The sequence below is a fragment of the Pagrus pagrus genome (assembly GCF_965226575.1).
Source record: "Pagrus pagrus genome assembly, chromosome: 7".
In the NCBI taxonomy this organism is placed as follows: domain Eukaryota; kingdom Metazoa; phylum Chordata; class Actinopteri; order Spariformes; family Sparidae; genus Pagrus; species Pagrus pagrus.
The window spans coordinates 1,657,299-1,683,245 of NC_140191.1; the positions used below are offsets into that span (position 1 = coordinate 1,657,299).

Below are 25,947 nucleotides of genomic sequence, written 5' to 3' on the forward strand. Positions count from 1 at the left end.
CACGACGGATCGTGCTCAGAGGCTGTGACGGACCGGTGCACTTAAGCTTCTCCTCGCACACACAACCACACACACAACCATCCACACACACACACTCCGGTGTCGTAATGAAGGTCCTCCACGTCTCCACAGATGGTGTTTGTCTCCTAAAGTCTCCTTGGTGCCGGTAAACAGGGAGCAGGCCGGACCCTGACAGACCCGCCTCTGGGCTCAGAACATGCATCTGTATGTGTGTGTGTGTGCGTGTGCGTGTGTTTACCATGTTCGCGTGTGTGTCGGTATTCACTAGAAAGAAGAGGAGAGACTGAGCGAGGAAAGGAAAGGAAAGGAGGAGAGGAGGCAAAGGAGGGAGGATGAAAGGGTTCAAGAGACGAGTGGAGAAAATTCAGAAGTGAAGGAAGCGAGGAGACGAGGGACCAGAGGTGTGAGAGAAGCTGCTGAGGAAAGGAGGAGAGGAGATGGAGGAGATGGAGGAGAGGAGATGTTGGAGAGGAGATGGAGGAGATGGAGGAGAGGAGGTGGAGGAGAGGAGATGGAGGAGAGGAGATGGAGGAGAGGAGATGTTGGAGAGGAGATGGAGGAGAGGAGATGGAGGTGTGTCCTGTCTGAGTGAAGGACTGATCATCAGTATTTAAACCATTTTAACCCTTTCTGATAGAAGAAGTTCAACTTGGCTGAACTTTGATCAAAAACAAGCCGTCATGGCTGTAACAGACCTTGACGGGGACGAAGAGCCACAGAATCCAAAATGGAGGAACCTATAGAAGCTTATGAAGAACAGCAGGGATGAGGTGTTTCTGTAGGCTAACCAGCGAGTTAGCGTCGCCCCAGTCGCCTCCACAAAACACTGATGGGATTAATTTTATTTCAGATTATTGCAGAAAATAATCTCTGTGGGAAATTCTCTTAATCTTCACAGATGAACAACAAGAAGCATGAATACAATCACCAGAGGTAAAAAGCTAACGCTAACGTTAGGCTAAAAGCAGCACCAACCTCTGTAGCCTGACTAGTGCTAGTTAGCTGCTAGCTAGCCGGCTACATGAGTTAACCGACTGGCCGTGGACTAAAAGAGACCAGAGAGAAGGACAAACACTCGAGTATCGAAGGGTTTCAACCTCCCACAAGTGTGTGAGTGTGTGCGATGTGTGTGTGTGTGTCTGTGTGTGTGTGTGTGTGTGTGTGTGTGTGTGTGTGTGTGTGTGTGTTTGAGAGAGAGAGAGCGTGGAGGTGTGGGGCAGAGCAAGGCATCTAATGAGCCCCTCTGTGAGCGAGACGCCTGTTTTCCACCCAAATATTTTATATCTGCTGCTGCTGTCCACACAGGGTCATCCCTGTGTGTGTGTGTGTGTGTGTGTGTGTGTGTGTGTGCGCGCCTCCACTGCCAATCAGACGTGTGTTTTTCTGCATGGAAATCTGCTCCAATATCATTCAAAAAGTTTCTTTTCACAATAAGAGCTCCGCTGTCACCGAGTGACGGACAGCTCCACATCTGCAGGTCTGTGGTGTCCTTGACTCAAATATATGAGATTTCTAAAGGATCTCATGTGACTAGAATGACTTGGTGTGTGTTGACTCATGTCAGCCATGTTGCTGTGATGACAGGCTGTAAATAAACTGTCATCTCACCACCGACATGTGACTTAAATATTCAGATTTCTGTTGGCAGGGCTAATTCTGTTGATGTTTTCTTTTAAAGGGGATTAAAAGATTTGTGTGTGTCTGATCATATCCTCTTAAAACCTGCTAAAAAGGGGCAGATTTTTATTTTATTATTTTCTCTTTAATTAACTGACGAATCCATCTTTGTTTAAATTCATTATTTATGTTACAAAATGGCAAATATTGTGAGAAATCAGAAAAACGTGCTGTCAAACTCATCCTGAGATTCAATCTGTCAATCAGCTCTACTTCTGTTTTCACCTCCAGCCGATCATTTAACCCAACACATACTGACCTGATCTCCACTTCCTCCCTGCAGGTGCCAACGCCAAGCTGCGCTACCAGATCACCTTGGGGAACACCATGGGCACGTTCGACGTGGAGCCCGAGGTGGGCACCATCTTCGTGGCTCAGCCGCTGGACTACGAGATGGAGCAGCGCTACGAGCTCCGGCTGGTCGCCTCCGACGGCAAGTGGGAGAACGAGACGCTGGTGGTGGTTCAGGTGGTCAATCGCAACGACGAGGCGCCCGTCTTCAGCCAGACCGAGTACCACGCCGCCGTGACGGAGGAGCTCACACAGCTGCCCGTTTTCATCCTGGAGGTCAGTTTTCATTCATCACGACTTTGACCGACTACGTCACAAACCAAACAAGTTCAGAAGCTGCAAACGGTGAAAACACGGATGACTTTACGGCGCTGTGCATTACATGATATATATTTTATATGCATTAAAATTATTATTGAAATAATACATCTTTAATGAGGAACATATCACTGACATTACAGCAGCGATCTACCAGCAGCCTCTCCATTAAGATTGTCATCGAGTGTAAAAGACACAGCAGCTTAGCTTCATTGATTATTCAAATCATCTGACGTGCTGACAGGATCTGATGTTAATGAATTTACACACATCACACACACACACACACACACACACACACACACACACACACACACACACACACACAGACACACAAAACTAATAAATCCTGAGCTCCATCAGAGCTGTCGGAAAGCAGAAGCTAAAAGTCTGGTTCGGTTTCCTCTGGTTGTAACTACAGCTTTTAGTTTTGCTGCTTAAATGTGCCACGATATGTGTAACAGTGACGTTACTGCAAGCATGGAAACATTCAAAATGATTTAAAGCAGAATGTATATCATTAAAGACTCTAAACAAGAGGAAAAAGGCCGTGCCGTCCTTTAAAAAGAAGAACAGGGAGGATCAAACGATGCAGCACTGAAGTCTGCAGAGTGGAGGCAAGAGGACGAGCGAATCAGACGGGAGGCAAATGTCACTAACGGGGAAGGTCTCGCACAAAGTGGAGTAAAATTTGTAAGCGTTCTTCTTCCTCTTCGCAGCTGTTTCATTCATTTTCAGCTGCAAACTAATCGGAGCGGAGGGTTTGAGCGAGCTCAGGGTCGAGTGAAACACATCAGGCGAGGTCGTTTCAGACGCTCACCTCCGCTGCAGGGTCAGTTGCCATGTAGACGACAGATATCCCACAAAGAAAACGAGAAACACCCGTTTGATTTGTATGAAATCCAGAGAAAGAGTTAAAATCGGGAGTGTTGCAGGAATGCCCCTTTAAAGTTCCCCTTTACTTACATGTTATAACTGAATATGTTTATTTGTAACTCTGCCTTAATTTATTAACATTAACTCAACATGAACATTTTGCTGTCAGCACTTTTGAGTGTTGGCACCAAGTCCAGTCTGTACTCTCCTTTTCACCCAGTGCATTCTGGGATATGCTGCAGCCCCTCGGTGACCCTGCATGATGGCTGCGTCGATGGCACATTATTTGTTTTTACCCGTCGAGCTAAAGCACCGATCAGACGTCGGTCCGGTCCAGATGAAGCTGGTTAACACGAGCGAGCAGCACCGTCACCAGCTTGTTGTGAAAATGTCAGTTTATATGAACAAGATGTGAAAATGTCTCAGGTTTAATACAGACAAATCTAACAGTGTTGGTCACGCTTCAGACTTGGAGGTGAAATTAGCCCGGAGCGACACCTCAGCAGAGATCCAGTGTCGACACGCTAACACGTCGCACATGTGTGACATTGTTTAACACAATATGAGCCGGCGGAGGCAGCGACGTTAAACTCAGACCGAGCCTGCTGACAGGAAGGGCCAAGGTTCTGAAAAGTTTCCTGAGAAAGTGAAGAGTCTGCCTCCTCCTCCTCCTCCTCCTGTGACTTTCATCCTCCTTTCGTCACACCTATCTCCGGTAATTCACAGTAATATGCATGTGCCGCCGAGCTAAATCAGATTAAAAAGGTGGAAGTGCGTCGGAGAGGGCAGGAAAGTAATCCCCCGTCAGAGAGGCGTGTGTCACCGAGTCCTCAAGCCGGGCCTGCTTCCCCTCGCCTGCTGGAATTGATTTGATATACGCTCGGTTCCCCTCTAACTCTCTCGATAGTTTTTCCGTGGCGCCGCTGCCGGCCCCTCCCTGAACGCACGCCGCTCTGAGCCCCGTGTATTAATACAATTCAGCAGATAGCGAGCGGAGAGGAAAATCTAATTTGAAATGAATATTTCTTGACTTCACCTGCGCGGCAGCCTCCTCTGCGGCGCCGCGACTGCTCATCTTCAATATTGTCTACCTGCATCACGTTGTCATGGAGCTCAGGGAGCCGAGGGGGAGGAGGGGGGAGGAGGGGGGAGAGAAACTTCAAAGGCTTCGGTAAACAAACCCTCTGGTGAGACGAGAGCAGAAGAAAGGCTAAAAGTCTACTTTCTCCCTGCTTTTGTTGGCGTCTATTAACTTTTAATTGCGCTGTGTGTCGCGGTGACAGATGTGAGAGCCGCTCTCGCCCTCCTCGTGCTCAGAGAGATAGCAGCGAGGCAGGTTAATTAAGCAAACAGGACAAAGCAACACAGAAATGTTTATTCCTGTGTGCGGAGGCAGCCGCCGCAATCAGCTCCCTGCCTCGCGTCCTGTTCGCTGGCTCTGACATTTGTACGTAATGAAAAAGCAATTTAACTGTTTTTGATAAGAAACACCTCAAAAAGCAATAGTTTCCTTTTAAAGAGGAGAAATGTTATTCAGCCGGAGCAGAAAGTCACGCTGCTGTTTGTGAGCGTGTTTCATTACAGCCTTCGTGTAATGACATTTTATTACCAGGAGAACGTGGTGTCGGTGCTCTGTGGCCCATTGTTTTCAGTACCACCAGAATTTAGATGAACCTGTCTGTAATAACGTTTTAAAGATCTTGGCAACTACATACAGCACGTGTGAGTCGATTTACTGTAAGAAGTACCTCAAAGTGTATTGTGCTATTTTATTTTAATTTTAATTTTACCAGGAATATTCTGATTGAGATTAAGAATCTGCTTTACGAGGGAGTCCGGCCACAACAGCAGCATAAACAGTCTTTTCTCAGCAGGGAGCTTTTATCCTTTATTCATTTTTTAACGCCAAACATTACAAACACAGTTCAGCGAATAGGAAGACGCCTCACTTTAAGTTTACAGTCACAGCATCGTTGTTAGAAGGATGAGATTATATTCATGCGAACCATTTCAAGATTAAAATCACATCAGAAAGGTACACGCAACAAACCAACAAGCTAACAAATTAGCAAAACTGTTGTGTCTCACAATGTTAAAGACAATTGTCCGTTTTGAACCGCAACAAGAAGTCGATGGGGTCCATTCTGGGCCGAGAACCATCCTCCATCCAAGTTTCATGGAAATCTGTTCTGTTGTTTTTTGTGTAATTCAACCGACCGACATCCTGTATCTTTAGTTTGTTCCAGCACTGTGGAGGAAAATGATTAAACATGCTCATAAATGTTGATCTTCCATCTTCAGTTTGGACCGGGGACGGTTAGCAGACACTGACCAGATGTTTGTCTCATCTTGGATTTTTTTCTTTTCAGGTGTCAGCCACAGATCCGGACCAGGAGGCCGATCAAACCGCCCTCCGCTACTCCCTCCATGGTCAGGGCGCTGGTGGCGAGTTCACCATCGACGAACGAACCGGAAGGATCTACGCACAACGGCGTCTGGACCGCGAGGAGCGCCCGGCCTGGAGATTCCTCGTCCTCGCCACAGATGAGGGAGGGGCGGGACTCACGGGGTTTGCTGATGTGCTCCTAGAGGTTCAGGATGTCAACGACAACGCGCCCTTCTTCCCGTGCCCGGCGCTGGAAGTTGACGGATGTTTCGTCGGCCAAGTGCCTGAAAATTCACCTGCCGACACCTCCGTCATGGAGATGCGTGCCATGGACCTGGACGACCCCAACGAGGGCAAGAACGCCATGCTGACCTACAGCATCATCAAGAACGTCCGCAATGAGATCAACCTCAACCTGTTCTCCATCAACGCCAGCACAGGGACCATCTACACGGTGCTGCGTTCCCTGGACCGGGAGGTGGAGGACCGGTATCTGGTGGTAGTGGAGGCCAGGGACGGAGGGGGACTGGCGGGAACAGGAACAGCCACCATCATGGTTTCAGACGTCAACGATCACCCACCCGTCTTCACTCAGAGGCTCTACACTACTCAGGTGAGTCCACCAGGTTTATTTCAACGCACCTCCATCACCGTCTCTCACATCATTGCTCATAATAACTCTGCTGTGTCCTCCGGTGTTCAGGTGACGGAGGATCTGGAGGTGAACAGCGAGGTTCTCGTAGTTTCTGCCACAGACGGAGACGAAGGTGAGAACGCTGTGGTGACCTTCAGCATCGTCGGCGGTGACGAGGACAGGAAGTTCTTCGTGGAGACGGACAAAGTGAACCGGCGCGGCGTGATTAAACTTAAAAAGAAGGTCGACTTCGAGAAGCCTCACGAGAGGACTTTCAATCTGACCCTGAAGGCCGAAGACGCCGATTTCTTCAGCCTGGCCTACTGTCTCGTTCAGGTGGAAGACTCCAATGACCACGCCCCCGTATTTTTCCCACAATTCTATGAGTCACCCGCCATGTCTGAGGACGTACCTGTGGGGACAATCGTAGCTCAGGTCACAGCTTCTGATCTGGACTCGGGTCAAAACGGCCGTTTTTCTTACAGCATTTCGAAGGAGTCGGACCCCTACGGTCAGTTTCTGGTGGACCAGTCCGGTTGGGTGGTAGTGGCCGATTCTCTGGACAGGGAGAAAATCTCGCAGCACAGGATCATGGTCCTCGCCACGGACGCCGGGAGTCCACCCCTGACTGGCACTGCCATCGTCATGGTAACCATTCTGGACATCAATGACAATGGCCCAGAGTTCGAGGTCTCCTATAAGCCCGTCGTTTGGGAGAACACGCCGGCGCCCCAGGCTGTCCGAATGAACGAGACCTCCCTCCTGCTCCACGCCACCGACCGGGACACCTCCACCAACGGCGGGCCGTTCTCCATACGGCTCCTCATGCTCACCTCAGACGCCACCAACTTCAATTTGACCGACTTTCGAAACGGCAGCGCGGCCGTTACCGCCCTCCGGACCTTCGACCGCGAGCGACAGAAAGAGTACCACCTCCCGATCCTCATGATTGACAGCGGCTCTCCTCCAATGAGCTCCACCAGCACGCTGACGGTCGTCATTGGTGACAGGAATGACCACCCCCACTCACCAGGTCACAGCAACTTCGTCGTCTACAGTTATGAGGGTAAGTTTTTTGTTTTGTCGCTGCCACAAACAATCCATGTATTGATTCAATGATCAACAATCCAATGCTGCAGCATATTACCATAGTTACCGCTAGCTACACAGCTAACTGAGCTAACTAGCTAACCGCAGCTACAGTTAGCGGACCGGTCTAGGAGCTCTGAGAGATATTAACAGACAGGACAGGACATTATTTCTTTACCTTCTGTTGATAATTTTAGCTTTTTGCAAACTGAAATTCTCACATATTGCACCTTTAAATTGGCGCATCATATCGATCACAGGCTTTGTGATATCAGCAAACATTGCATCGTTGTCCAGAGAATGGATTTAATATAGCATCTCAATGAAACTGGTGATTTACGCGCCTGGTGGCTGATTCATAGAGAAAGAGATTATTTCTTCTCGTCTCCAGCAGACACACATGAGTTCAGTCACTGAGGACGCAGCTCAGGTGAGAAACCGTCACAGGTTGGACCACAGCGCCGGTCGTCCCCTGCTGTGAGGCTGTAGTGGAAACTCATGTCATCACAGCTTGGCTCGGCGTGCCACGGCTAAAGCGGGCCGACCCGGGCCCACGGAGAAACCCTGTTATGTGAAACGAGCCTCAGGCTGCGCTCTGATTTAGCAGCAGATCAAAGTCAACCGCTACGACTACAAATAAAGTCGATGCTGCAACATTTTCCTCCCTCGTGCTTGTACACAGCTGAAGAGCGCTTTTAGATTGGTTTGTGTCGACGTTTCACTATTTCACTTTTATTTTGTGTTTATTTTTTTTTACTTGTTAAAGGAACAGTTCACCTCAAAAATGAAAACTGAGTCATTATTTCTGGAGCTTCACAGTAAAACAGCGTCGCAGTGTTCTGCTAAACAACTGAAGAAGCTGGAGACTTGATTTAAAACGGAAAAACAACCAAAAATAAACATTCAGTGGCTCCGTGCAGCTCAGAGATCACACACTGATTTGAAAAGACGATATTTACGGCCTTTTTTCAAAGCTGAAATATTCACTGCATGCACACACGACGTCAACAACCTTGGCTGCACATCAAGGCTGTTAAAATGTCTCGGTCACGTCGGCGTCGGGGTGCGGAGAGAATGACTGAATCTTCATTTTGGGGTGAACTGTTCCTTTAACCTTCATTTATCCAGGAGCAGGCCGTGCTGAGGTCACTTGCTGTTTTTCCATTTCACACCTGAGAACCGACAACCTCCTACTGTCTGCTGCTCTGCGCACGTTGCCTTGCTCAAGGGCGGCCTGATGTTCGTAGCAGACGGACAAGAGACCATTTGTCATTCATCGTCCCAGTTCAGCAGCTGGTCTCAAACTGGTGTCTTTCTGGTCCCAGACGAGCTCGTCTAACCTCCGTGTCCCTCCCACCGCCTCCTGAGTGCTCTGTACTGGTGCTGTTAAGACTGTGCTCGTCACAGTCGACTGCTCGCAGCCTCCCGCTCCAGCCCACATCACTTATTTAGCATTTCATACCATCTGTCAGCCTCCTGTAATTTTCTGGAAAAACTAAGGTTTTCTGTAATGTATTTTTAGTGGAGTTCCTCTCCGGGGCCTTTTCCACATGAAAGTACATTAACCCGCTAATACGAATCCATCACGTAGCTCAACAACATGCCACGAAGCAAACAATTAACTCCGGCTTAAGTCCCAGGTTTGACGGGCACATAAACAGGAGCCATTTTTAAAAGGCAGCTGATTTCACGGCTAAAGAGATTACAGCGCTGCGTTCGGCTTTTTTGGGAACGGGGGGGAAAAAAACACTGTGGGAGCGACTCTAATGTGTGCACATCTTCCTGCTGTGCTGTCAAACCATGACTGTGCGTGCCAATGAGGCGTCACCCGCCACCTTATCTCCTTAAAGAAGCCTCCGCTCTCTCCCCCTTCACTCTTAATATTTGCCTCGCACCGCCGGGATCCCTCGCACTCACAACTAATTCCTCTCAAAGCCAAATGCATTTTTTGACTTTTTCTTGTGTCTTTTGCTTCCCACCTCCTGACAGGTATTCTCCCGACGACGGTGCTCGGACGAGTTCAATCCCCCGACCTCGATGACTGGAGCGAGAAGGTGTACCGCTTCGAAGGCAAACCGTCCAGGTACTTTGATCTCACGTGGTGAAAAGCTCTGAGATGGCTGAGAGGTGACACGCTAAAGAAAAAAAAAAAGGAAGTGATGGAAGTGAAAAGCCGAGATGGAAAAGTTATAGTTAGGCGTGGAGGCGAAGGGAGGTAGAGGGCTTTGAAGGAGAGCAAGGCCGCGAGGTAATAAGGTAGAGGAGGCAGAGCGGTGGAAGCAGCGATCTGAGAGAGAAAGGTTAAGTGAGAGAGAGTTGTAGAAAGGCTGGTGGGTGCTGAAGACACGTCAGGAGATAATGCAGAGGCAGATGGAGAACAGATGTAAAGGGAGGCAGCGAAGGTGGAGAGGAAGACGAGACTTCAGCTGATTCAGGAAACGCAAGTAGAAATTATTTCCTGCTTGGTTATCGTTCCAGGCAGCCGTCACTTTCAGTTCGTTTCTGTTGCTTCTTGTGATCTGACGTAAAGAAAACGTTGTTAATTTACAACACAAGCTCCAGAAAACTATCAGCCTTCACTCCAAATGACCCAGGTGTGTTTACCTGCTCCAGCTCTGATCGGCTGAGATGGAAACACAACATCCGGGTGAACACGATAATCTTCGCCACCTTTTCCGGTGCGATGTCATGAAACACGTTGAAGCTAACGCCGCTGGCTCGTTGATGGTTTTATATCCACCTCCTGAACGTTGTTTGGTTGGTAACGAGTTTTCATCGATCCTCGCGAACCACCTGATCGGTTCAGTGCGTCAGAAGCTGTCAACAGAGATCAGAAAGAAGGGAGATGTCTCACTCCTCAGCAACTTCCGTCATCAGTTCTGGAAAAACGATGCGTCTAATACAGAATATTATTGATTAAGACTTTTTAAAAAACAAGTTTAACGTCTTCTGGATGGATCGTGATGAGGTTTATGATCTGCTGCTGGCAGAGAGGCAGATTTGTCTTCTAGCAATGAGAAAAGAATCATTCACCAATTTTAAGCTGGTTCATCCACATTTCTAAAAACTCGTGTTCATTTTGGTGAGAAAGTGTTTCAAGGGCCCGGGTCCACAGAAAACCGTTGTCAGGAGCGCTGAGATGAAGCAGTCGCTGTATGCTGATCGTCTCACATCACACTTGTATATTTTGCAAATCGGTCCCGGATTTGTCCTTCAAACTATTTGTGATGTCACAAATCAGATTTCCAGTCAGCACATGCATCATTTTACACACTGAAGCTGAAACATTCAACTGCAGGACCAAGAAGGAAAACGTATCGAGTCAAATTAAAATCAGCAGGTAATTAAATGACGAGAGGAGGTTTAATCCCCGAGGGGAGGAGCACGCCGCCGATGACCGTCCTGCACACTCTGCTGTACGGCACGATGTGAGCAGTTTGGGATAAAAGCATCCAGAGATGGTGGATGTGAAGCAGTTTTTTAGGAGCTAAAGCAGAAAAGATTCCCTTCTTAACGTGTCCCCTCTCATGTGACACGCAGCCAGAGACGATCAGGAAACAGAGGGGAAATAAAAGAGCGACGCAGGAGCTGACAGATTTAAAATAGAGAGGGAGAGACAGTACAAAGGTGCTGCGACAAAGAGGAGAAAAGACAAAACTGGGACAGAGAAACAGGCAGTTTGAAGGAGGAAACAAAGACAGAGAGAAAGAGAATGAAAGGTTAGAGGACGGGGAGAGAACAGGGGATCTGACTCGTCAGGAACAGTGCTATTAATACTTCATAACCAGCGGTATTGAAAATTCCCACTGAAGCACGGCGAGGGCGCGCTCGTTTTGTTTGATGAGGCGAGGCTTCACGCGGGGAGAGCCTGATTGCGCTCGCTGCCACCTTCTCTTCTAACGAGATACCTATGAGAGGCGAGGAGGGGAGGAGGGGGGACGACAAGAGACGACCGAGAACAAAGAAACCGCTGGAGAATTACCACAGATGCTCCTGAAGGCCTCGTCTCTCCAGCCCCGCTGACGGCAATTTGTTCACAGTGTGGATGAGCTTCAGGTCTGCGTGGTATTTACATGTCGAAGTGAGACAAACCGGAGGAAGAAGAGGAGCTGGCTGCTCGCTCAGGTGGAGTGAAGCAGCCCCAGCGGGCCAATAACAACACGACGAGTGTCACATGTAAAGAAGAAGAGATGAGCCGGGTGTGTTTGTTGATCTGCACATTATCTCTTCATGTGTTTGCTGTTAGTGAGCGTCTGTGTTTGAAGGGTGAGAAATGTGACATAAATCCAGGAGAGCAGCAGCAGGTTTGATCCAGTCGTGGTTAATTAATCAGAGCTGTGAAGGTCGGCGCGGTGTAAAGAGGTTAAACAGTTACATGAGCCCGATGGCACATATTCAGCACCAGGTCTTGGACCCGGGCCACAGCGCCTGGGATCTGGGATCCAACCCTCCGGTGCAGCAGAGCGGAGAGCGCCAAAGATTCCCAGATCAAGAACGTGGATGCGTGTTGAACCGGAAAACCTCCGTCGGGTCGGTTTGATCTGAGGAGTCCCACCAGAGGACGACTGTACTCAGACTGCAGATCGAACAGAAAAATAGATGAATGAAAGATTTGATTTATTCCACTCAGGCGGGACGATCTGCTGCTTATGAAACACTTCCCACCAGTTGACCCTTTCATTTCCCCTTTAAAGGAACAGTTCACCCAAGAATTAAAATTCAACTACGACTAAATCCTGCTCACCGTCACGCTGATGGAAAGTCGGCTGAAGTTTTATATAGTCCACAAAACATTTCAGGTGTTCTCCTAAACAACTGCAGGAGCTGGAGCAAAATGAAAACAGCTTAAAATGGCTCCATACAGCTCGAAGTGAGTGAGCGAAGTCTGGAGGCCCCGACATCACGAATTGATTTGAAAAGACGTTATCGACTCACAGACACACGGTCGAGCTCGTGCACCAACTTCAGACGCTTTTATCTTCACAGCTACAGAGAAGATTTCCTCTTTTAAAGGATGTAAATAACATCTGAGGTCAGGTCGTGATCTCTGTGATCACAGCAGACGAGCTGCATGGAGACATCTGATGTTTACATCATCTCCAGGAGACGATGGCTGAGCCTGACTTTATATCATCAGGAGGAGACGATGGCTGAATCTTCATTCAGGGTGAACTGCTCCTTTAATTTAACCTTCTTTCACATGATTTTTTAAGTAACTGCTTCAAAAACCCTTTGTAACCCGCTAGACAACCAAAGCCCCGGCCTCCGTCCCTCCTCACCATCTTCACTGAAGCTGTGCCATCAGAGCCGCGACTCAAAGAGGCCGCTCGTTAATTATCTCTAACGTTAAGCCTTGATATCATTTAAACAAGAGAGTTATATAAAAGATGTCATGAAGAGGTGAATTAGCTTTAGAGACCAAAACCAGCCTGTGAACCAGCCTGTAAACCAGCCTGTAAACCAGCCTGTAAACCAGCCTGTGAACCAGCCTGTGAACATGGCCTCACCTCTCAGAGCCGGGTCAGGACCAAAGCACAGACAACATGACACCTGGAGAAAACTGTGAGTCTGGACCGGTTATGGACATAAACATTTGTCTGTGTCTCTTTCAGGTTGTTCAGTCTGAACCACAGCTCGGGTCAGCTCAGTATCAGGGAGGGGGCTCCGCCGGGCTCGTACCGCCTGCAGGTGCGCGTGTCGGACCGCACCTGGCCCGACGTCACCTCCACAGCTCAGGTGGAGGTCAGGGAGCTGAAGCAGGACGCTCTGCAGAACGCCGCCTCCGTGCGCATCACCAGTGAGTCCACGATGACGATGAGCATCACAATACACTTCTTATGCAACCTGATACAGGAGCTGTCATTACTGTCGACACGTGCACGCCCCTGTGGTTGCCGTGGTAACTGTAATGTAAGGCGGGGGGGGTGCTGCACATCCCAGAGTGCCGCCGGGTCATGGGTTTGAGTGCTGTCAGTTCCCTCAGGCTCCATCAGCACCAACAGACAGAGAGGCATGATGGGAAAAAAAACTCCTCATTCTTCTCCTCCTGTTTCCTCTCGTCTCCTCCTGTCTCCTCCTGTCTCCTCTCGTCTCCTCTCTTCTCCCCCTGTCTCCTCCTGTCTCCTCCTGTGTCCTCTCATCTCCTCCTGTCTCCTCTCGTCTCCTCTCGTCTCCTCTCGTCTCCTCCTGTCTCCTCCTGTGTCCTCCTGTGTCCTCTCGTCTCCTCTCGTCTCCTCGTCTGTCTTCCTCTTCAGTTTTCTCTCTGATCTTTGTATTATTTCATTTATCTTGTGGTCTCTGACGTCTCTGCCGGCCTCGTGCTTCTTCACGCTGCTGATATGAAAGTAGTTTACCTGACATCATTTCTCGTCTTCCAGATCTGACGGTGGAGCAGTTTTTTAACGGTAACGGAGGCGAGGAGAGTCGGTTCTCCCGTCTGGGTCGAATGTTGGCCGAGCTCCTGCAGACTTTGCCGGAAAATGTCCAGATCTTCTCCGCGGGCGACGCCGGCCAGCGGGGGGAGAAGGCGCTGGACGTGTGGTTCGCTGCTCACGGCTCGCCGTACTACAAGGCCGAGAAGCTGCTCGGCTACGTGGCAGCAAACAAAGCCAAGGTGAGGAGACAGCGAGGGAAGAAAGAGGTCTGCAGATGCTTCAGATGGAGTTATAGAAACCATGTTTCTCAACGTGTGCTGCAGGGTGTCTCTGCAGGGTTTCCACAGGCAGCAGTCACTGACGTTTATTGATCTTTAAAACCGCTTCAAGATCGTTTTTACCCAAATTTAAGAGACATTTGTGGACAAATTGTCTTTTTCTAATTCAAGCATTAGCAGAGTATTGTATAAAGGTACGTGGCGTTTATATGGTTGCATGTATCTGGTCGTTAGAGTGAGCGAGGTCGAACGAGCAGCGGAGGTGTGAAGTGTGACAGCAGAGCGAGAGGATTCATATTGACTCCGCACACAGCGAAGGTTAATGATACTTTAATTACACATCAATTAAACATCATATTCACACGTGCAGACACTTAACACACACTTAACGCTCCGGCTCACCCGCATACGGACGCACACGCACTCGGAGAGGTCGAACACTGAGGTCACGCGGTGAAGCTGACACGCGGCGGCTGCTCGTACGTTACGGACGCACACGCGTAAACGTGTTCATGAATATTTCAGATCCATTAAAAGCACGAGAGCAGCTGCTGACCTGAGGTCAGTGCTGTGAGCGGCAGAGAGGTGAGACAGCTAGTGAACCATGTAAACACTCATGTTCAACACACACACACACACACACTCTGTTTTATTATATTGGATTACAGTTAGTGATGCATTAATGTGTTCATCGTTTTAATGTTACAGCTGGTGAAGGAGTGAGTTAGGCTGCCTTAAGTACTTAAAAAGTACTTAAAAAGAGTAAATGTACCTTTTTATTAATAAGACTACAAAAAACATAATGAAACTACAACAGGAAGAGAATAAAAAGAAGCGAACAAGCACAAATAAAACTAAAACTAAAATAAAGAGACGTAAAAAAAGGAGGAGAGAAGAATAAATGTTGGAATTAATAAAATACTGACGAGCCTTTTTTAATCTTAATATACTTTACTTTCACCAGATTTAGTCCTTTAACCAATTCTCTTGATTTGCAACAGTGATGGAATGTAACTAAGTACATTTACTCGAGAACTGTATCACATTTTTTAAGATACTTGTACTTGTACTTGAGTATTTTCCATTTTCTGCTACTTTAAGTCTTAAATTTCCACTTCTCTACATTTTGGAGGCAAATATTGTACTTTTCACTCCACTACATGTATTTTTGCTAACTTTAGTTACTAGTTACTTTACAGATTACATTACAGAGCACATTTTTAAATTATTAATTAATTATATTTTATCACTAGATGTGATAATAGGTATTTTTCTACTTAACTATCAAAATATCAGACACTTAAAGACTTTTATGAAAGTGACCAGTGTGTCAGATCATCATGTCCGCTGTCACTCATCAGCTCGTCCTCTTTGCCTGAAAGCTGAACTGAAACTCGTCTGGTTAATGTGCATCAATTCATCTGAAATCAAGTCTCCACAGATTATTCAGATGAAAACATTTATATCCTTTTGTGTGCAAAACGCTCAAAATCAGCAAAAACCGTCGCGATAATTGTAGCCAGACGGTCACAAAGGTCGGATTTTGAATCCGTCACACGTCCTGTCAGAGCGTCAGGGCGGGTTCAGAGCGACACATCGTTATTTCTCTCTTATTAAGAACAATCGGAGGTATTAAGTATAAATGTCAGCACAAAGCACAGACTGTCATTAAAAATAACTCGGACGTCAAGTGCTGCAGAAGAAAGGTGCGTCTTTAATTATCTCAGGTTAAAAAGGAGAAAGCATCGTTAGCTGATTTAGAGCGAGAAAGTCAGATAAACACAGTCGGTGAGTGACTGTGGATGAGAGTCGGCCAAAGAACTGAACACACAGTTGGAGCGAGACAGGAAACCCTGAGGGACTCTGATGAAAACCTCTCACCCAGAAAGACACAACGAGAGAGAAGAGTCGAGGTGACGAGCAGGGAAACGGCTGAATTTGGCGACAGAGAGCGAGTTACAGCGAAACCTTAACAGGCGGAGAGATGACAGAGAAACACCAAAGTGCATAAATAACATTAAGGAGTAAATCCAGGTGTAACTGCTGCAGGTAGACACGAGATCAAAGAGCTGCTGTCGTCCTCTAATGTGTTCAAACACAGTTCACCACTTCAGTGTGCAGCTGCAGTCTGGTGTCGGCTCGTTTACGTCTCCAGAGAATAAGTTTTACTTGTTCTATCATGTCGATTAGTTTCCTTCTAGTTATCTTATATTTCTTTTAGTTTAATCTGTTAGCTCAGTGAGGCTAGCATGTTACTTTTAGTTTAATCATAGTTTTATAGTCAGTTATTCTCAGTTTTTTTGCGTGTTTTCTTTCCAGTTAGGCCTTTCTACAGTTCCATGCTAGTTTTAGTTAGCTTAGCTTATCTTATTTCTACTTTCTGTTAGCTTGTTATGTTCATTTTTGTGTCGTGTTTCAATTACTTACATCCTAGTTTCAGTTAGTTGTATTTATTTGGGTTAATGCTAATTTTAGTTTTGGTTACCGTCATGCTAGTTTTAGTGCTAGGTTTAGATTTCTTAGCTTCCTGCTAGTTGTAGTTTCATGCTATCTGTAGTTTAAGTTACTGGTGCTAGTTTAAGTTTCATGTTAGGTTTGTTTTGGTTTCAGTCGGCTTCTTTCTAACTTTAGTTTAATACTTTACGTTTGAGTTTGAGTTTCAAGCTAGCTTTAATTTTTGGTTAGCCGCCTGGTGGTTTAATGCTAGCTTTAGTTCCAGTCAGAAAACAGAAACATTGTCTCTTATGTTTTGCTTCATAACAAATCCTGAATGTGTTCGGCCTTATTTGCAGCTGGAGGCCATGTTGGGCGTGTCCGTCTCTCAGGTGGGTGTTGACGACTGTCCCTACACCGACTGCAGTCAGTCTGGAGGCTGCAGCAACGACGTTTCGTTCAGCCAGGCCCCGGTGGCTCTCAGCACCGGAAACATCTCTCTGGTGTCGCTGTCGGCCTCATCGACAGCTCGATGTGGCTGCCGGGCCCGAGAGGCGATCCACCTGCCCTGCTCCGCCTACCCCACCAACCCCTGCCTCAACGGGGGCACCTGCCAGGACGGACCCCTGGGATACAGGTGGGTACTGGTCCAGTCTAAGGAAACTTCTGTAACTGATCAGCTCCAAATAAACCAGTCAAACATGTTGGAGATTCAATAAGAGAGAGGGAGTTTTCAGCCGTGTGTGCAGTAGTTGACTTTGAATTGTCAAATCATTTTAATGGTTTGAATATCGACTGCAACATCTCAGCTGCCGAATCTGAAAAGATCCTCTACAGTTACTTTTAATTAAGCGAGTGTTCGTCAAGGTTTCTGTCTCTGCTCGTGTCTGTTGGTGTCTCTCAGGTCTTTTTAATTCATGTTGGCTTGTCTGGAAAGAAAACTTAGACAGGATTATATGTATTTTACATCCTTAGAAGCTGGTACTAATAGAAATAAACTGAAATAAATCCAGTATGTAAGTCAGCAGGACTGTCATTCTGTAGAGATGTTGGTAATATTATGAAGTTTCTCTTCCCGTCTCTCAGATGTAAGTGTCCACCCATGTTCGACGGACCTGAGTGCCAGCAGACCAAACACAGCTTCGGCGGCCAGGGCTACGCCTGGTTCCCTCCCATCATGCCTTGCTTCCAGAGCCACATCTCCCTGGAGTTCCTGGCTGAGTCAGCAAACGGCCTGCTGCTCTACAACGGGCCGCTCGGCCCGGCCCATTCTGGGGAGCAGGAGGACTTCATCGCCGTCGGTGAGTTCACTGCTGAGCTCCGACTTCCGGCTCGAGTTTCAAACTGATCAATAAATCAACAAACATCATGTTCAGACCTTCAAAATACTGAATAACATCAACAGTTAATCAAAGAACAGAAACTTTGTTTAAGAGCTAAAAACAGAGACGACGTTCTACGTTTGGACCAGAATGCATCGCAACTACAACAAAATTGTTGTTTTCAAATAAGAGACGATATAAAGACAGTCAGGGCAACTTCAATGAGAACCTGAACCTCTCAATCTGGGTCCGGGTAGAAACCCTCTGCATCACGTACAGCAGCCTACATCTGTGTGTCATTTATCTATCTGCTCTCAGGTCTCATTAATAACAACACTTTCACTGACGTTAGGTTAGACTGGGTTTATCTGTTGGGTCGATTTGCTTTATAACAGAGGTCGGATGATGAAATAAACTACGAGTTGCCAACCAGGACGTAACTGTTGTTGTTCGCACAACGTCACTGTGATTCAGTCTATAATAATTTTAAATCAACCTCTGTTGACCTTTTACCCGACAGTGGAAGTGACCGGAAGACAATTAAAACGGGTCTATAAAGACCAGAGGATGATTGGACCGAATCCAACACCAACACTGGCAGCAGCGTAATGAGACCAGAGACGAGCAGAACTGATTATTGGATCAGGGACAAACAGCAATAGAACGGGAACTTCTGGTCTGGTTACATGGACATTATCTCTTCAGTCTGACTGAGATCATTTCCTACTTAACTGTTTATACGGTCTCTAAAAAGTGATCTGATAAGATGTTTACATGCTCCACCTGTTTGATCAATTTTCAAGATGGACTCCGGCTTCTCTCATGTTTTCACACAGCTGTTGAAACCATCAGTGTGTTCAACAATCTTTAAGATCTCCAACAAAGAAGTTTTATGCTACCGCCATGTTTAAAGCAACGTCAACTAATGTTCCCCCCACGTGGGACAAACATGCATGGAAAGAATATGATCCCAACCAAAGACCAGCCCTACTAATCTGATCGGATCAGTCTCTTCTGATTAAGGTGGTTAAATGAGCCATTTTTATTCTGATTATGAGCGATATTATGCTGTTTTTCCATCACTTCTGCCGGCCCGGCTCTACGACGACTGGGCTACCTGCTTAAAGGTGTTTCTTAAACTAATGACACACTTGGTGCCGTAAAGCTGGTGATGGAAAAGCAAATCGGCGCAGCTCGGTTTGACTTGGCGCAACCAGAAAAACGTCATAGGTGTCCGTGTAAATGCAGCTACCGTCCGGCTCGGTACCAAAAGTGTTGGACGAATAACAAAGAAAGACCGAATGAGCAACAACCAATCACAGAAATGATGACGCTTTCATGACACACAGCGTTACATCATCAGCGTACTGGCTGTGGCTCCTCTGCCGCTGTGGAAAACACTGAAATCTCTGAAACGCGGCATCGCTTTGCCGAAAGTTGAAACGGTATTTTGGACTTCTGAGTGCTAACACACATGCTAATCTCACAGAGCTGGTGGGAGCGTCGCTCGTCCTTTTCAACCAACACAAAGAGCGAATCAATCCGGCGCTGTAAAGACACTTTTCTCAGCGGGCCGAGAGCTTCATAAACTCTAATGTCAGCTCCCGGCGGTCCTGGTGTGGTGTTAACGGATTAGCCTGCAGATGGCCTTTCAAACACGTCTTGCATAATCTCGTGGCATTAACGTTATGTAAGTATCGAACCCGGGTCGATGCTACGTGGGTCCGGGGGCAGCGGAAAATCAAAGATGGCCGCGGCATTGATGACTGTGAGGCTTTTTTCACTTACAAGTTCGATAGCACGGCTGTGAGGTTGATCGGGTCACACACACACACAAACACACACAAACACACACACACACACACATCTGATCTGCACAGCAGCTGAGAGGATATTGAAAGACACACACACACATGCACACGCACACACACACACACACACACACACACACACACACACACACACACACACACACACACTCACGCGCACACACACACACACACACACACACACACACACACACAGAATTGACTGAGTGGATTCCTGCAGCTTACACAGCGATACAGAGAACTGATGTCAGGGAAGGACTTTGGGTCATCTGACATCAGAACCAACACCACCCTCTCAGAAACAAGAACAATCTTCTACATTTTTGATTTGACACGATCGATTCTGAGACATTCGGTGAAGACGCTCCCCTCAGAGGTCCTCTCACTAAAGGTTCTGATCCGATCATGTTCATGTGATGACACCTGAGCTTCGTTCGCTGAATGATACGCTTCCTCCTTCCTACTTCTTCATTTTTGTAACGGTTCCTCTTCCTCCTCCTCCTCCTCCTCCTCTTCCTCCTCCTCCTCTTCCTCCTCCTCCTCCTCCTCCTCCTCCTCCTCCTCTTCCTCCTCCTCCTCCTCCTCCTCTTCCTCCTCCTCCTCTTCCTCCTCCTCCTCCTCCTCCTCCTCCTCTTCCTCCTCCTCCTCCTCCTATTCTCTGAGAGGTTTATCGCGCTGTGAAAACTACTCGTGTGATTTAACTGTGAGCAGGAAAACTAAGACTCTCCTCCTCCTCCCATCCAGAACTGAGGAACGGGGTTCCAGCCCTGAGTATAAACCACGGATCAGGAACGCTGACCCTGCAGCTCCCACCCAAGTCCACCGTCACCGACCGGCGCTGGCATCGCCTCGACATCATCAGTGACGGAAAGGTAGGACAGTTTCCCTTTAAGAACCATCTCTGGTGTAACTTCCTGTCTGGCCACCATCGTTGTTAGACGTCCTCCAAGCGTCTCGTCCCAACATCACATTAACATAAACAACGTAATCTTAACATCCACACAACCTGAATTTCTAACATCAGACGTTGACATTTTGTTGGTGTTCATTAACGAAATCCAACGTTGAATCCAAAGTTTGAAGTTGACGTCCACCTGATTTTCATTTCCAACTGAAGTTAGACATTAAAGTGCCAGCGGGGTAAATAATGAGGAGCGAAGACAGCTGGAAACAGGAAGTGAAGACATCAAAGAAGAAGAACCTTTTTCTGTGAGACGATGATGAACGTCGGTTGTTGACGGTGGCGTTTGTGTCTCGCTCTCTGCGTTCAGGTCGTCCAGCTGGTCCTGGATCAGTGTGCCGGGGTGGCGGTGAACGAGCTGGAGGGAGTCGGCGGAGACACTCGAGAGATGGACGAGTCCGGCTGCAGAGCTGCAGGAGAGACGCCTGGAAACCAGAGGTGAGGACGAGCCTGGAGACAGAGACACGAGGCCCTGAACATACGGATCGTTAATGATGAAGATTAATTATGAAGAGACTTTAATCTGAGAACTCCTCCTCCTCCCCCTCCTCTTCCTCCTCTTCCTCCTCCTCTTCCTCCTCCTCCTCCTCTTCCTCCTCCTCCTCCCACTCCTCTTCCTTCTCCTCCTCCTCCTCCTCCTCCTCCTCTTCCTCCTCCTCTTCCTCCTCTTCCTCCTGCTCTTCCTCCTCCTCCTCCTCCTCCTCCCCCTCCTCTTCCTCCTCCTCCTCCTCTTTCTCCTCCTCAGGTATCTGAACGTCTTCCAGCCTCTTCAGTTGGGAGGAGTGAAGGAAACGTCTCCTCATCGACGTTACCGCAGCTTCACTGGCTGCATCCGCAACCTGGTGGTGGACAGCCAGGTAACACAGCAGTGTGTGTGTGTGTGTGTGTGTGTGTGTGTGTGTGTGTGTGTGTGTGTGTGTGTGTGTGTGTGTGTTTCCATCCCAGAGGTCATTAGCATTTCCTCCGTGTGTGTGTCTTGTTTTTAAATGCAGTATTAATGCCTGTAAGTCTGTATCTGTGTGTGTGTGTGTGTGTGTGTGTGTGTGTGTGTGTGCGCGCGTGTCTGTGCATGCATGTGTCCGTGCGTGTGCCGGGGGGACAGTGGTTGGACAGATGGTGGTGTGAGTCTGGCCGACATCACAGTCTTAGATATAATAAACATGAGAGGAAGCTTCCTGCTCGTCACGCTGAAGCTGCTGAGGCTCATTCAGCTCACCAGCCTCCCAAACATCCCAGAATACTCCCCAAGAAAGACGGCGTCTGCCTGCTCTACCCACAATCCCTTGTGTGTTGGGGTTGCCTCCTTAGCTCAGTAGGTTGGGATCATGTCCTCGCTCTCGACCAGCTTCACCACAGCTGTGACGTTTGTACACGAAGACAGAAAGAACCGGATCTACAAGAAGGAACAAATAATGAGAGTTAGTCAGAGACAGCGTTTCACAAAGTTTATGAAGTTTCTCCAACTCAACAACTCACTAAAATGTGTCATTTTTAAAGGGAGTCTGGTGACTTTGTTTATTCCCTTGTAAAAAGTGTCAGTTCATCATGTTTGAACTCACTGTTTACACTGATTTCACCATTTATACTCAATTTATGAAAGAAGAAACATTTTATTGATCTAAACATGTCACATTTTACAAACACACTAAACAGACAAACACTTCTTTGTCCCCGTGGAGAAAGTCCCCAGACTTCCTTTAAAAATCACGCAATTTAGTGAGTTGTTGAGTTGGAGACACTTTATAAACTTTGTGAAACTCTGTCTCTGACTGATTCTGACTTATTTGTTCCTTCTTGTAAATTCGGCAAACGTTCTACATGAACTTCTTTCTGTCTTTGAGTAGAAACATGGAGTCTGTTTATGTCAGTGACGTACTGGACGTGCGGTCACTCGAGGCCTGATGTTGATACCGGCTCTGATCCGGGCCTCAGGCTGCTGCTGTGTTCAGATGGTCGTCACATTTTCAGAGTGAGAGTCAAAGATATGTTAAAGTCATGACAACACTGTCGCTACGTGACTGACAGTAAAACATGTTGAATGATTCAGACATTATTTTGTTCTTTTTGATTAAATTTAATTAATTTTTAATACATGAGAAGAAAAGAACAGTTAGTGAAACTCCTTCAGTATTTCATATAACGCCAGTGAGAATATCACTTCATTTACATAACAATCAATCAATAAATCAATATCAGTTTGTAGTCATCATCTTCTCCAGACAGAAATTGGCTTCTTGTACCCGGGAAACGTTCCTGCTTCAGAGTCTCTCGTGGACAAACCGGCTGAATGTCTCAGTGTGTTACGATCAGATTTTAGGTGCATTGACACTTTTTCAAAGGTTTCTGTGATCGAACTACAGAGAGCAGAAGATTTTACCTGACGCGTCGTGCTGTGAGGACGGTTCAGAGACAACTGTCCATATTTCCATCGTCTCCTCTGGCGCCACCATCAGGACTACATTTCCACTTCTACACCACGAACATCAAACTGTTAATGATGAGAAATCGTCACGCTCGCTGGAGGACGAACGCTTTCAGTCTCTGGACGTGTCGTTACTGAACCTCTCACGGTGGGAATGTTTAGACAAAAGAAAAATCTGCTTTCACAACATCAGAAGACAGAGGAGAGTAATCCGCCGTGACCGGCTCCTGTAATCAGAGCTGGTTCCTCGATTCCTGCAGAAATCCAAAACACATTTTGGAGTTCATGCGTTAAGGTTGGTTTGACACACCACAAAATGGAGGCGCTGCACGGCTGCCAGCTGGGAACAATGGCCGCGTTCAGACGTTTAGTGCATGTCCAATTCAGACTGAAAGGAGGGAAACTGCAGAATTAAAAAAACCTCCTCTAATCACGTCGGCTGTGAGCGCCGCCTGGATCGCATGACTCGGGGGCAGCAGGCATTTCCTGTCAGCTGCACTCAGGTTGGGAGGAAAGTGATTCACAGTGATGATGATGGTTGAAAACCCCTCCTCCTCGTCCTTCCTCCCCTCAGGTGTACGACCTGGCGTCTCCAGGTGAGAGCGTGGACAGCAGCCCCGGGTGCAGGCTGACAGACGGGGTGTGTGTGACGGCGGCCGGCCCGTCCTGCGGCGTCCAGGCCTCGTGCCTCGCCGACTGGGGCTCCTTCAGCTGCGAGTGTCACCCGGGATCCACCGGACACAAGTGTGACAAGGGTGAGGGACCTTCACAGTGTGTGTGTGTGTGTGTGTGTGTGTGTTACAATACAACATTTTAAAGGAACAGTTCACAGAAAAATGTAAACTCAGTCATTATCTCCTCCTCCATGCTGGTGAAAGTCAGGTGAAGTCTCGTAGTCCACAAAACATTTCTGGACTACGAAACTTCACCCGACTTTCCGTCAGGATGTGCGTGAGGAGATAAATACAACATTTTTATTTTTGAGTGAACTGTTCCTTTAATAAAGATGAGTCAGCGGCAGCCTTTTTAATTCACCCACTTACAGGAAACCCTCGATGTCCACGAAAGATGAATTAACTGAACTGTCCAGCCTGTTGTGGCCTTTATTTTACCCAGAAACCAGAAGATACTTGACTCAGTCCAGATGTTTGTGCCTCATTCTCCTCTTTCAGTTCAATTTGCTCTTCAACTTTTTCAGTCCGTAACTTTGCTGCAACTCAACACAAAAAGTTGTGACTGAGCAAATAATTAATTTCCCTGACAGTCAGTGAAGTGGACCGACGTCCGGACGTGGAGCTGCTGGATGATTTGACATGAAAAGGTTTTAATCCGCGTTATTAAATCTCCCTCCTCGTTCCTCAGCCGTCCCAGAGTTCTCCTTCGACTCGGGCAGCGTCGTCCGTTATCAGCTCAGAGGAGGCGGCAGCTCCCGCCGCACGAACATCCAGCTGCTCCTCCGAACCAGAGCCACCTCGGGCACCCTGCTCTCCGTGACGTCCCGGGAGGCCAACGAGTACATCATCCTGGAGGTCCGTCCGTCGTTCGCTAATCAGGTCAGAATCTTGTTGTCGCAAGGGTGAAGTTCTGATCGGCTGATGTCTTCTTCTCTCTCAGATTATGGAGGGTCACCTCTCTGTTCGGGCCAACCTTGGCGACGGCGCCCACGCCCTGCGGCTCCCCGGCCAGCGGGTGGACATCGGCCAGTGGGTCCTGGTCAGCCTCGGTCGTCAAGACAACCTGTTCACCCTGCAACTGGAGCAGGGCGGCGGCTCGAGGGAGGTCCGGGCCCAACTGGGGAGCCGCAGGGAGATCGTGGTTCACCCGGCCAGCGTGATGGTCGGCAGCGGCCCGAACTCCGGAGACAATGTCGACTTTCAGGGTGAGATCTGGTTCTGGGTTCTCCAGATGTTTCTAAACAGCGTTGCTGCTCGTAATTACATAGACCCAGTGAAGGTCCGTTTAGGCTGATCGAGTCTTGACTCGTCATCTGCTGCCTGATGTACTGAGAGGATTTTCTGGTGTTTACTGGACCTGTGATCTCGCTGACGGATCACAGATCCAGTCCACCTCCGGTACCAGCGCCACCATCCGTCCATATCGTATCTATGGATTCTCAACCAAACAGAACCAGCTGAAGTAAACTAAATGTGTCCTCCTCAGGTTGTCTTCGGGACGTTCGTTTTAACGGTCAGGTCCTGCCTCTGGACGGGCAGAGCCGGGACTTGGTGTCGGTTCTGGAGCGGCGGGGCGTCACCCCCGGGTGCTCGAGCGACGCCTGCAGCAGCCATCCCTGCCGCAGCCCGCTGCGCTGCATCGACCTGTGGAGGAAACACCAGTGCAGGTAAAGACACACACAAGCTGCTCATACCTTTGTACAAAATGTTCTGATTTTATTCTGGTGTCATGAACCCGTCTTCCCTCCGTCCCTCCCCGTCGTCTCCCAGGTGTCCCGGCGGTCAGGTGACAGTGACAGATGACTCGGGTCAGCAGCGCTGTGTGCCGTCGCCCTGTGGATCTACTTCCTGCCGTAACGGCGGCGTCTGCCAGGCGCTGTCGCCCGACAGCTACCGGTGCCGGTGTCAGGAGGGGTTCAGGGGTCAGCGCTGTGAGCTGGGACAGGTCAAAGGTCACCGGCTGGCCGCCCTCAGCCCCAGCTCCATCCTGGCCATCAGCATGTGTCTGCTCGTCTTCTTCGGTGAGAGACAAGAGAATTATTATATATTTTATTTATTTATGAATGAAGTTAAAGCCATGAAACTGTGTTGTTTATTCAGCTTATTATTATAATGATTGGGAGGAAAAACAAACAATAACTTCAGAAAGAAATGAGCAGGAAGAGCCAAAAACAAAATGTAATGAGAAACATTCAACATAAAGACAAACACATGTATGACAGAGCAAAGGAGACAACATAAATAATGAGCTGTAAAAGATAAATAAATAAATAATATATGATGAATAGTGAATAAGAGGCACAGAATAATGATGAGTATAACGTTAAAGTCTCCTTTAATACGCAGAAGGATTCGTAAAACA

General features: G+C 47.8%; 1 protein-coding gene across 1 annotated transcript in view; it reads left to right on the forward strand.

Moving 5' to 3' along the window:
- Positions 1–25,947, forward strand: part of LOC311259536 (neural-cadherin) — a 98,061-nt gene that overhangs the window by 68,978 nt on the left and 3,136 nt on the right. Inside the window, exons 17-32 of the mRNA XM_084356757.1 lie at positions 1,982–2,265; positions 5,553–6,182; positions 6,273–7,269; positions 9,282–9,375; positions 12,905–13,089; positions 13,670–13,905; positions 16,737–17,014; positions 17,464–17,678; positions 20,273–20,400; positions 20,800–20,927; positions 21,235–21,346; positions 23,486–23,666; positions 24,274–24,440; positions 24,526–24,790; positions 25,072–25,252; positions 25,356–25,606. Coding sequence (XP_084212883.1) covers positions 1,982–2,265; positions 5,553–6,182; positions 6,273–7,269; positions 9,282–9,375; positions 12,905–13,089; positions 13,670–13,905; positions 16,737–17,014; positions 17,464–17,678; positions 20,273–20,400; positions 20,800–20,927; positions 21,235–21,346; positions 23,486–23,666; positions 24,274–24,440; positions 24,526–24,790; positions 25,072–25,252; positions 25,356–25,606 — 4,332 coding nt within the window. The remainder of the gene's footprint in view (positions 1–1,981; positions 2,266–5,552; positions 6,183–6,272; positions 7,270–9,281; positions 9,376–12,904; positions 13,090–13,669; positions 13,906–16,736; positions 17,015–17,463; positions 17,679–20,272; positions 20,401–20,799; positions 20,928–21,234; positions 21,347–23,485; positions 23,667–24,273; positions 24,441–24,525; positions 24,791–25,071; positions 25,253–25,355; positions 25,607–25,947) is intronic.